General features: G+C 32.2%; 1 protein-coding gene across 1 annotated transcript in view; it reads right to left on the bottom strand.

Moving 5' to 3' along the window:
- Window positions 1–612: 612 nt before the first annotated feature.
- LOC132735281 (uncharacterized) overlaps window positions 613–13072 on the bottom strand; it is a 25486-nt gene continuing 13026 nt past the window's right edge. The window contains exons 8-18 of the mRNA XM_060722219.1: window positions 9953–10081; window positions 9012–9121; window positions 8291–8443; window positions 7580–7752; window positions 5620–5752; window positions 3997–4127; window positions 3446–3552; window positions 2848–2950; window positions 2147–2289; window positions 1551–1728; window positions 613–956 (exon numbers count right to left, since the gene is read on the bottom strand). Coding sequence (XP_060578202.1) covers window positions 831–956; window positions 1551–1728; window positions 2147–2289; window positions 2848–2950; window positions 3446–3552; window positions 3997–4127; window positions 5620–5752; window positions 7580–7752; window positions 8291–8443; window positions 9012–9121; window positions 9953–10081 — 1486 coding nt within the window. The 3' untranslated portion in view covers window positions 613–830. The remainder of the gene's footprint in view (window positions 957–1550; window positions 1729–2146; window positions 2290–2847; window positions 2951–3445; window positions 3553–3996; window positions 4128–5619; window positions 5753–7579; window positions 7753–8290; window positions 8444–9011; window positions 9122–9952; window positions 10082–13072) is intronic.

Raw genomic sequence — 13072 nt, 5'->3', positions numbered from 1 at the left:
TTTTAAGTCAGCTTTCAGGACTTTATAGTGATGTGTCCTCCAGAACAAAATGGCGTGGTTGTAAACATAGTGAGGCCAATGGTCAGCCCAAACAAACCTAACCCTCTCATAAGTTATTGAGTATAAATTCTGCAGCCTTATTATAGGTTTCGAATGGAATATCAAAATAAACAATTTTTATCTAATATTATTTGGGTATTTGTGATGTTTATTGATCAAAACATGCAAATGTCAAATGAATCATGAACTTAAAATGATATATTAGGCCAAGACTATTTTGTATATTACAGAATTTCAATATTCTCTTCCCTCTATTTGTCATCTTGTTTTAACATTGAGAGCTAAAAATCTCAAAATCAAAGGCAATAATACTTCTTAGAACTCAGAACTTAACAAAAAGAATATAAAAAATACTAACAATATGTTTTACCAGATTAAATTGTTTATATAGATTAACTGATTAATGCTTGCACTAACTCATTTATCAGATCTTAATTTCAACACATGTTATTATGCAAATTTTATAAACTCAGGTATTTTTAAATTGCCTTGTCTGTACCTACAATTTACTAACTAAATTGGAGAAAAATTTATTGGCGAAAAACAAACAAACCAAAAACCAACTCAATCAGTAACAGATGATCCTTGAAATGTCATTGAGAAAACACACACCCAACGCTTTGTTCAAATATAAAATATCATGTACATTTATCAAGTAAATGTTTAAAAATACATGAAACTAGATGCTGAATGTTAATTTCTCCCAGCTGGCCATGATTTCTTCTCGCAGATGATAACTATACTGGTAACCATGGAAACTAGAGGCATGTTCAGGTCGTATCTATTCTGATCATACGTAGTTTGTAGTTATCGGCAAGTACACATGCGGCTTCGTTGCTACCCCCACAGTAATGTGACGAGGAGAATACTGTCAGTAACTTGCCCTGTTGTTGTACCTGGTCAAAAAAATTAATTAGAACATTAATATTCTAGTACAATAAGCTTAAGATTACCTTACTTTGCTAAATTTTCTCTATGGAAATACCCTGCTTTGAATTTGGAACAGTCTAATTTTATTTGTGAGGGAATTCCATAACAAAAATAAACAACAAATATTGAACAGCCAACAGGATATAGCCAGGTGCGACAACTCAGCAGTCTGCATATTGGCCGGGTTCTATAATGTTTGTATAAGCAAATCTGGCAACAGTTCCAAATGTCATCCCTGATACCGATGGACAACAGTTTACTGTTCCACAAACACCCATTAAATAACTGTTTTATTATCAAAAAAACTCTGCAACTCTGCACAGTATTTAATAAGCTCCTAAAGGCAAGAAAGGTAAACAGAATAACTAACACCCGGCACCCAGTTTGTAAGTGAGGGACATTAGATTAAAGGTAGAAGGCCATCACAATCGTATGAGCTTAGTTTATCAGAATATGTCTGCTTTATAAACAAATACAAAGAAAATTAGTTTTGTTAAATGCTAGTGAATTTAAAGTATTCACAAATTTCTTAAACATAAAAATCAACATATGAGATTTACCTGGAAGCCAGCTTCCTGCACCTCATGAGCCCTAATAACATGTGTCAGGCCATTTCTATCTAAGAAGCCAAACAAAGCATCACAGCTGAAGAAATGGGCAGTCCCTCGTCTAGTGTTTGCTATGAAGCCTTTGTTTTCTTTTAGTTCCTGAATTGTCTCTGGAGTTAATACATCCAGACTATAAAAATGAATAGAACAATATTTTTGAAATGCAGCATTTTAGAATTTTAAACATAAATTAGTCTATTCTTGTTGATATATGCATAATAATTAACTATTCTATAACCTTATTTTGCCCAAATCATTTAACTTTATTTCACTGAGTTTAATGTGAGGTCACACCAATATTTCAAGGTACAAGTGACAATTTTGAAACTAACTGGTAGAGAAACACCCAAAGTTCGCCTTCTTCTCATGCATCAAATCAGGCGTGAGCAGGCCACTGAGTAGAACAAGCTAGCTATGTGGCTTATAGAATTTAATGTCACTGTCACACTGACAAGATCTTATTTTATATGCAACATGCTCCTAAGTCAGCAACACTAATCATTTGATTGTAAGTGTCCCCATTAAAATTGCTTTGATTGTATATATACCTGACTGGATCACTCCACATTATATCCCATGCCAGAGTACTCTCATCTTCAGGGTTCTTCAATGGGTTTGGCACTTTGTTTATGGCATCTATAAATCCTCCGTCTAATTCCGGCATTGGTATACCCCCATGTACACAAAATATCTGAATTAAATTTACATATACATTGTTCTGTATCAAAACATAAAAGTTTCATTGTACTCCTTACAAAGTAAGTGTCATAATTAATGACACCTTTCAGATTTACAGAAGGAGAATAACCACAGGCTCCCAGCTTTCATCATAAAACGAGGACATCATGTGGAACCACAACCTCCTCTAAGCTGAAAGTGCTCAATTTAATATTTGATACATTTCGAAGTTCCAAAATTTGTCAATGGGCAGCCCAAAAATTCAAAGCAGAAGAAATGGGCTAGCCCTGAATATAAATTTATCCAACTGTAGTAAATTATTATGTAGAGTCTGACTATATATGTTCTTGTCTTTTGTCAATTACGTAATAAAGAAATCTGAAAAATTAACGGTTTTGTTGATTTTTAAAAAATTAATTTTAAGTGGTTAAAATATTCAAGAAATTTGGGATTTCAAATATTGACATTACTCTATTTCTTGTTCCGCCAATAATTTTCTTATGCTGCTTGTAGGAGTTCCTTAAAATTGTTTAAAAAGTTATCTTTTCATTTTAATTGGAGAGTTACCTACCTTATCATCTACTGTTGCTGCTATTGGCATTACATCAAAACAGTCATTGATTGCCTCCCATAGTTGGCTACCTATACTGTCACCAAACTTAGACAGGCACTCGCTGAATAACAATACATAATTTACATTTCAGTATTTTACCTGCAAAACACATGACACAACATTGTCACAGAATAATGGTTTTCTGTCAATGAAAACAATAACAACAACAATTAAACAACAACACGGGGCCATTGCTCCCAAAGCGCTTACCTTGAGACAGAATGATTCAACGTTCTCTATATTAATGAGATGGTTTTAGTGTGAGCTAAACCTTAAACCAACAGTTTTATTGTATACATAAAAGAGAATCAAATTTCCCCACATAAGGTTTATTTTAACCCAATAGCAATAATTTTTAAAACCCTGGTACAGGTGTACAAGATGTTTCATGTAAAAAATCTAGGCCCTTGGGCTTCCAGATACATGTTCAGCGGGCTAGTTATGATTTTTTCGGCTCCGGGCCACAAACTCATAATCGGTCACATGACACTCATAATCAGTTGAAATTGTAGGTAATTATGTTACTATACATAACAAGAGTATTGAAACATCTTACGTTTTGAACGAGAACATTTCTTGTACACTCCGTAACTCATGGTTACCCCTCAACAGGTGAAATTTGTGAGGGGCTAAAATCTTCTGTGCGAACAAATTAGAAATGACCTGTTAAATAAATATATCATATAATCATAAATGTTGATCTTTTATGTAACAATAATAATGTTTATAGTACTATAATCTTTAAAGCAATTTCTTACAATCACAGCAAATTATTAATGTTAATAGTTGAGGTTTTAAGAGTTGACTAAGTGAATTTAATGAAATATAAGTCTAGATTTTAAAATTATATTTAGTTAATTTTAATTTAAATTCTATAATCTTAATACAGTTGTACATCTTCCATAATCTTAATACAGTTGTACATCTTCCATAATCTTAATACAGTTGTACATCTTCCAACAATATTTAAGTTCAACAGCCTTGATACCTTCAACACTACCTTAACGTTTTATGTTATTTTTTATTAAAACAAATGAGATACAAGTAAATTATCCTTAGAAAAACAAAAATCAAATGACATCAAACAAAAGTCAAGTACATATGTACCTCAATTCCAAAGTCACCTCTGTCAACATAATCTCCAAGGAACAAAAAGGAAGCTGGGGTTAATAAAGGTCCTAATCTCCATAAAGCTTTCTCAAAACATATCAAATCTCTATAGTTCCCATGAATATCTCCTAAAAAAAACAAGAAAATACACATGAGAAAAAATACACATGTGAAAATACAAAAATATTATGTTTTTCTTTTGTCTCATTTATCTCGAGTTTTCTTTTGATTTCAACAATTTTTGGATTGTCTCACTAACTGGCTTTCCTGCATAATATCCACATACAAACTTCTGTGAAAGTGACCAACTACTTATCCCACATGATTATCTAATCAGTGGTTGGAGACAAATGGCCATGAAAATTGCCCATCAAAGGATCAAACCAACAACCCTCTCCATTAAAATGCTCTCCTTATTTTGCAGAAACTTCTGCATTATAAATCTAAAGCTCTTTCTATTGAGCTATAGTGTTGGCTAAAATATTTTACAATGATAAATTCAGAATGTTTACAGAAATCAATGTCAATGAGTTCAATTACAAAATACTACAAGAGGGCTATAATGACCCTGAGTCGCTCACCAGAAATAACTGCTTTTTAGTGTTAGAAATTATCCATTGTCAATATTTTTTATAAATTTGAGCATAGAATATCTTTAAACAATAATTTGAAGAAATGCCATGACCTGGGGCATTTAAGCTTTAGCTTAAACAAGACCAATCAAATTAATATGAGCAAACTTGATAAAAGACTACCTAAGATAAGTAAGAATGCTACAGACAAAGTTTGGTGATCATTTATCAATTATTGCAGTAGGACATGATGTTCAAAGGTTTTTCTATTTTTAGCTTTAGTGGCCCCTAAAAGGGGCCAATCAAATTAATATGAGTACACTTGATAAAAGACTACCTAAGAATGCTACAAACACAATTTGGTGATCATCCATCCACTAGTTCTGTAGAAGAAGTTGTCTAAAGGTTTTTCCATTTTTAGCTCTAGAAACCCCTAAAATGGGCCAATCAAATTAATATGAGTAAACTTGATTAAAGACTTCCTAAGAATGCTGCAGATAAAATTTGGTTATCATCCATCATTTAGTTCTGTAGAAATAGACGTTTAAAGGTATTTCTTTTTTTAGCTTTAGCGGCCCCTAAAAAGGGCCAATCAAATTAATATGAGCAAAGTTGATAAAAGACTACCTAAGAATGCTACAGACAAAGTTTGGTGATCATCCATCAATTAGTTCTGTAGTAGAAGATGTTTAAAGGTTTTTCTATTTTAGCTCTAGAGACCCCTAAAAGGGGCCAATCGAATTAATATGAGCACACTTGACGCAAGACTACAGACTGACGGATGATGGACGCCGGAGCATCCCCCTTTGATACTAATAGCTCACCCTGAACCTTCGGTTCTGGTGAGCTAAAAATTGAATGGTCATTGCATAGAATGCAAACTATGCCAGGTTTATCATCCTCATATCTCCTAACTCATGAAATTATATTTCCATAGTTTTAGTTTGAAACACTTGATAACTGGTGGAATATACTTTAAATGAATAAACCATTTAATAATTATATAAAATCTCAAGTTACATTTGAACAATTTTATATACATAATCACCTAAGATATACATTGGAGCTTTTAATTTGAGCAATCTTGGTTCATCTGAGAGAATGTCCTTGACCTGTCTACACAATGTTAACAAACATTTAGCAAGGGCATTCTTGTCTACCTGTCCCCAGTCAAATGCATTCTGAAAATGTATATAAACTGTATGTAACATTTATATCAAATATCAATGTTCATGCATGTATAATATTACATTACTTTAAAATTCTCAGCAAATCCCATGTAAAACAGAATCTATTTAAAATTATAAAAATTATAAAATCTAAATTACATTTTAATTGTTATTAGCCCGTAGTCTTTGAAAGTTAGTAGCTATCATATGGTGACTTTCCAGCTTTACAAAACAAATGTGCACCTATGTAGCCCAACAAATGTTTCGTTTGTTTGTTTGTTTCATTTTTCGCCTTTTTCCAACAGTATTTCAGTCATATAGGCGGGTAGTTTCCTAACCATCGTTCCTAGAGAGTTACACCAGTACTAGACTACCTTCCTCTGTGCTAAACTACCAAAGCATCTCCCGGGGATCGAACCCACGCCAGAGAGGTAACTGGATTAGAAGTCATCGACTCTAACCCCTCGACCACGGAGGCGGTCTAACAAATGTTTCAAAGCATAATATAACATGACCGGATGACAGTGATGATATGAAAAGATTCGCAGTTCTTAAAACTTTCATATATCGATTAATTAAAACATGATCATTTTAGATCAAATGTGACATGAATGCCTGAAGTTTATTTGAAAGACTTTTATAATAGCCATTATCTTCCTTTATTGACCTCTCTTTCTGGATTTAGCAGTACTTGTTATATTAATGCCCCCACCCCTTAAGTCTAAAACCCATCATTCTTTAACTTACAATAACAGGCCATCACTTTTCTTGATAATACATACGCTATAACTAGGTGTACATTAAACAAGAGGGCCATGATGGCCCTGAAGTCGCTCACCTGTATATAGGCCCCCGAGCAGGGCCAGTTTAAACCCCAGGGCTTTTATTTGAACAAACTTGGTAGACACCCATTAGAAGATGTTTCATGCTAAACATCTAAGGTCTAGCTTGATGGGTTTTTTCAAAGAAGATTTTTTCAAATTTTTCTTTACACATATAGTTAAAAACAATGACACACCTGGGGCAGGGACAGTTTTAACCCCAGGGCTTTTATTTGAACAATCTTTGTAGACACTTACTAGAAAATGTTTCATGGTTAATATCTAAACTCTAGCTATTTGGGTTTTTTCAAAGAAGATTTTAAAGTTTTTGCTACACACATATAAGGAAAATCAATGTCCCCCAGGGCGGGGCCAATTTTGACCCCCGGGCTTTTATTTGAACAAACTTTGTAGACACTCACTAGAAGATGCTTCGTGTTTAATATCTAAACTCTAGCTATTTGAGTTTTTTCAAAGAAGATTTTTTAAGTTTTTGTTATACACATATAAGGAAAATCAATGACCCCGATGGCGGGGCCAATTTTGACCCCAGGGCTTTTATTTGAACAAACTTGGTAGACACTAACTAGAAGATGTTTCATGCTTAGTATCTAAACTCTAGCTATTTGGTTTTTTTTCAAACAAGATTTTTTAAGTTTTTGCTATACACATATAAGGAAAATCAATGACCCCGGGCCGGGCTAATTTTGACCCCAGGGCTCTTATTTGAACAAACTTGGTAGACATCCATTAGAACATGTTTCATCCTAAATATCTTAGCTCTAGCTCTTTGGGTTCTTTAATAGAAGATTTTTTAAGTTTTTACTATATGCATATTGGGAAAACCAATGACCCCTTTGGGCGGGGCCAATTTTGACCCCAGGGATTTTATTTGAACAAACTTAGTAGACACTCACTAGAAGATGCTTCATGCCAAATATCTACACGGACGCCGGATGAAAAGCAATCACAAAAGCTCACCCTGTCACTTTGTGACAGGTGAGCTAACAATTAGTACCTTTGTGAAAGATCCATTATCTCCCTTTATTGACCTCTCAAAGTATTTAAGACCAGTTAACATTTCATTAGGATGAGATCGTTGATTGAAAGAATCTATAGACGACATCCGTTGAAATCTTGATATATCACCTTCTAAATGTGTAACTGACGTGTTGGTAATAGCCCCAGTGCCTATATACATGTACATGAATAAATTATCAACTTTATTTAGTCTATGTATATGTATATACAAATGTAGTAAATTTAATTATAACCTGACCTTCCATAAGATGACAGGTAGATTCCTTGCAAAAATAAATTTTAAATGTCCAAGAAATTGTGAACTTTGAATCGAGATATTGTGAGAATCAGCAAACAAGATCACTCCCTATATATTTCAATTTATCACATACCACGTGCATATATTTTGACGTGACATCATTTGCCTAATACAAACATAGTGTAAAGACGAAATAAATGTTAGCGTTATACTATAGGCGCGTCAATGAAAAATGACGCTTTTTTACAGTTAACAGTCTTTATTTTTGGTATGTGATAAATAGAATATTAAATTCGTGTAAGAGGCTCCCATAATATAATTTATTCAACTTGTTCAATAAATTCAGTATTGAACTTACACTCATTCAATATCCTCTATATCTTGCACAAGTTATAAATCATAATTAATTATATATGTACATGAGAAAACAAAATAAGAAAACATATTCACCATGTAAGTCCCATATTGCCATCACTTCCTGCAATGCTCCAGTTCTGCGTACCTTGACAGTATGTGTTGCCAACTCGTACCTGTGTTGTTTATGGGCTGCTGTAAACGGACGACCCTCCGGATGCTTAAATGCATCATTATTTGGCCCTGGACCTTTGAATGCAAAAAACTGATATCAATATTTGTTTTACATCTAGAACTGAATAAATATCAAACCCTAACTTTGCTTAGTACATGGTCTTGTTTTTGTTATTAATATGAGAATTTTAAAATGTTCATTTGAAACTAAGAAACACCTGACGTTGATACAAAATTACTAAAATTGAGCGGTCAATAGCCTAAATCTGGTCAAATGGAATGGAAAATGGCTGGCCAGGGCATATACTTGGGAAGCAAGCATTAATAGAGGAAAAAATTTCAACTAGTAATAAAATACAACTAAATGGTCATTTGAATACAAAAGGTGCTCTTTCACCAAAATCAGACTTGAATGTGTTTACATTAAAATTAAAAATTTCTTCTAATAAAAATACAATGCATGATAGGTTGAATGTTCGGTAAGTACAGACAATTGCTAAAAACTTTTAGCTGTAGTACATCTATAATTTTTTCATCAGGTTACAGAAGAAAAATTATGACGAATTATGAACAAAAATTCAAATTGAAAACTAAGTATGTCTAATTCTAACTTTCACAAGAACTTTTTTTAACTATAAATTACCTGTATTTCCAAACTTTTTGTTTGGTTTAATAGGGTCAGTTATTTTTGGACGGGATCTCTTATAAGGTGGTTCCATGTCACTGTCAGGAGCGTTGTCATCTGTTTCTAAACTGTAATTATATAAAAGACACCATACATTCAAAATTTTTATAATTCATAGACAACTTCTAGACTAAGGAAATGCTATATCACTCCACATACCCCTATGTGGTTGGTCATCAAAATAAGAATTAATTTTTCCTAAGCTGACATTTTGATTTTACCCAATATTGAGCTTTAAGAATTTCAAATCTAAATTATATATATTAAAGAATGCTTAAAAGAAAATAAAAACAAGCAAATCATCAGATGAAAAGCTACACATGCAGACCAACAAAACTGTAAAGTTTCATGACCCTAGGTCATATACTTTTTACGTATCGTATCGCAAGACACAAGTTGAAAATTGCAAATATTTACTAAGTCAAGGGCAATAACTCTACAAATACTGAAAGATCTACAAGCAAACCCATGGTGCAAACCTACAAATGCTGACCATCATTCCTGTACAGTTTCATGACTATTAAAAGACAAAGTTTTTGAGCTATGTACCGCACAAATTGTAAAATGCTTATTTTTACTGAGTCAAAAGCAATAACTCTAACAAAACTTATTTAATCCACACTCGAAACCCCTGGTGCACAACTTCACATGCTGATCAACATTCATGTAAGTGTGTTGACTCTTGGAGCTACACATGACACATCATTAAATGTACGGACAGACACACACACACACACATGGAAGGATGGACAATGTCACATCTACCTCCCTTCTCCTTGATTTTGAGCATTAAACCTATTAAATGTTTCTGGGTGAAAATGACACATGGAAGAAGTGATAACTAAAATACTAATAAATGTACCAACATGCAGGCTTATTTGAGAAAAATATAAATTTACCTTTTTAAAGAGAGTGTACAAGAATGTGGCAGCCGAAACAAAACAGACGTTCCTCGAAACTTGAGCTGACCTACGGCACTCAGGAAATCAGCCAATGGTAGCTTATCTTTGGTTTCTGTTCCAAATAATCTAACAAAAAGAAATTCAATTCAATAAAACCTCATGATTTTTACAAATACCTTTACTAAATTTACATTATATATTAAACATATAAATCTGGTATACATCATGTAACATTCTTTAAACACACATCTTTCTACACGTATATAATACTGCATCTTTGTTACGTTGATTCTTAGAAAAAATTATGTAATGAATATCATCCATGTTTATACTTAAGTATTTTTTTTTATTTTAATCAAAGAATCTATATCTATATTAATAGTGAATTACCTTACAAATGACCGTTGAAACAAAAAAGATGTGAATTAGTTGAATGCAGAGTTATCTAATTATGGTCGCTTTTTAACCTGTACATATTTCTTTTTTTTCTCTAAAGAATGGTGAATTATTTTGTCCATATTTAAAGATGGACAAGGACATTTCAGTTAATAATTTAGCGTGGGAAAGGTTAAAGCATAAGAATGGTAGAGTGTATAATCCCATCTTCTTTATAAAATATCTTTAATTTATGTGAATTTTCAGACAAACAAAACAATGAAACATTTTGAGGGTCTAGTCTAAATATTTTGTTATTTTTCCCACTCACAGGTAAAATGATGTATTAATATTATCCTAAAATGATGTTTTTTTTCTTCTTCCTTTTAAGTAACTCTGAAACTCTTAAATAAGACATTATGTGGTCCCAATACCAGCTCTAGTATTTGAGACACATGTAGTCCCAAAATGGTGAGAAAAAAACATATAGGACACTTGGATTATGGAATATACTTTAAACAAGCAAATTTAACTATATATGGTAAATATGGGATATATATAATAATTCATTCCTATAATGTATTATGTCTGTGCATAAATATTGATATTTTTTATTTCTTGAATACATGTTGTAGAATTAAAGGTGTTTATGTTCAAGTTAAGAACAGTACATTATCATCATTTGTTGCAAACACTAAACCACGAAAGCATTCAAGAACTATTAATCACATTTAACTATTATCACTATTAACTATTATCACATAGAAATGTTGTAATATGAGAAATTTATAACTTATCTTCACTAAACATCATTTTCATATCAAAATGGTTGTAATACTTTTGACTTTTAAGTTTTGTTATCATGCTTATTATTACACTTTTCTGAATCATTTAAGTTTTATTCTTATAACAAGTTTTCACCATATAGTGTATTAACTGTCTGTTTAAGCTGTCATCTTAATATTTGTTTTGCTTCCTTTCAGATTAAAGTTTTAAGGGAATTTATCTTCGAAGCTTTTGTATCATTTGGTGTGGGTTGTGACCAAAAACCTATGTTCAAAATGTCAGGTTTTTATACCAATATATTTCTATTTCAGCAGTTACCTACCAAGTTCTTCTAACCCTTAAAATTACCAATTGCCATGAAAAGCAATAAGGTTATGTGGTCTATGAACTTTAACTTCAAATCTATAGTATAAAGTGGCCATTTATTTCTATTCTAAGTATACATAAAATATGGTATATTATTATATAATCTATAAATAGCTTTGAAATGCCTTTCCCTGATTGGCTAACAAGCAACTTTTTGTAAAAAATAATAGGTCAATATCAGAGTATATTCACTGTTTTTTTCCTAAAAATAGATTTTCAGAGTATATTCACTGGTTTTTCTTCTAAAAATAGATTTTCTGGAAATCCCTAAAAGACGCGAGACTTTGACGTGACATCACGCCAAGTTTGTTGTTATTATTCTATATTTTATGCTAAAAACGTTGAGTGGGGTGTACATAAGAGTCAAATTAGTCTATTTTAGTTACCGTTTTACATTTTTATGAACAATAGGGATTAGCATGCCAATGGAAAGGGCCAAATTATGGAAACAGCAGACAAGCTGAAAAATAATAATATAAAAGCTATTTATAAATTATATAATAAAACAGATATGTACTTTTTAGCTGTTGAATATGATGTGATATGTACTGAAAAAATTAATATTTGACCGAGGCGATATAAAAAGTCCATATTTGTATAATATTATATAATAGTGATTAGTTTGAATACACAATTGATGAACTAATCAAGCATGCATGTATGTAAAATAAAAGGCATAATGCAAAAATCTAGGCTAGCAGGTAAATTTATATAATATAAGCCGAAGCAATACCAGAATTTACCTACCCAACTTGAAATTCTCTGAAAAACATATTCTTTTCTTACAATAAACTATTAGGAAAATTTGGAACATTTTAATCAAATTTAAGTTACAAAATCTGAATATAAATTACAACATGCTTGACTATAATAACCTAAGAGCTAATGATAGACAAGAGCAATGCACTAAACAAAGGGGAACTATTTAGTACATATGCCACATTAAAAGTCAGCAGTTGAAAGAAAACTGTAAAATAATTCATTCACATCTTCATACATTTACTATTATCTTTCTAAGCTGAATGAAGGAGACACCACTTAAGAATGTACAGGAATATAATACAAATATGCGTCTAACAGTGACAGTATGTAAAATTCTACAATCATAACACATGCATATGGAGACTACTTAGTATCATCTAATTGTATTAACAAACAATGAACTGAATGATTTTCTTTGTATTCTAATCGGACTTAAAAAAACATAATTGAGCCTCGCAATGACAAAACCAACATAATGGGATCAGGATCCATGCTGTTCGCTTAACAAGTAGAGAAACTGATAGCGAACATCATGGATCCTGATCAGACTGCGCAGATGCGCAGGCTGGTCTGGATCCAAGCTGGTTGCAAACCCATTATGTTGGTTTTGTCATGACGCGGCAAATATTTAGAAAAACTCATTGGGGAAGGAGATAGAGACCTAAAAGTGCTTCTCTGTACATTATTTCAGAAATAATAAGTTCTATTAATATACCATTGAGTGGGAATTAAAATTCTATTTTTACACCTATGAGGGGGAATTAAAGTTCTATTATCTTATCTGTAAGTGGAAATTAAGGATGTGATGATAGTATGCCTATGAGTGGG

The sequence above is a fragment of the Ruditapes philippinarum genome, unplaced genomic scaffold, assembly GCF_026571515.1.
Source record: "Ruditapes philippinarum isolate M1 unplaced genomic scaffold, ASM2657151v2 ctg2268_1_1_1_1, whole genome shotgun sequence".
NCBI lineage: Eukaryota > Metazoa > Mollusca > Bivalvia > Venerida > Veneridae > Ruditapes > Ruditapes philippinarum.
This window is presented reverse-complemented; position numbering and strand designations above follow the sequence as displayed.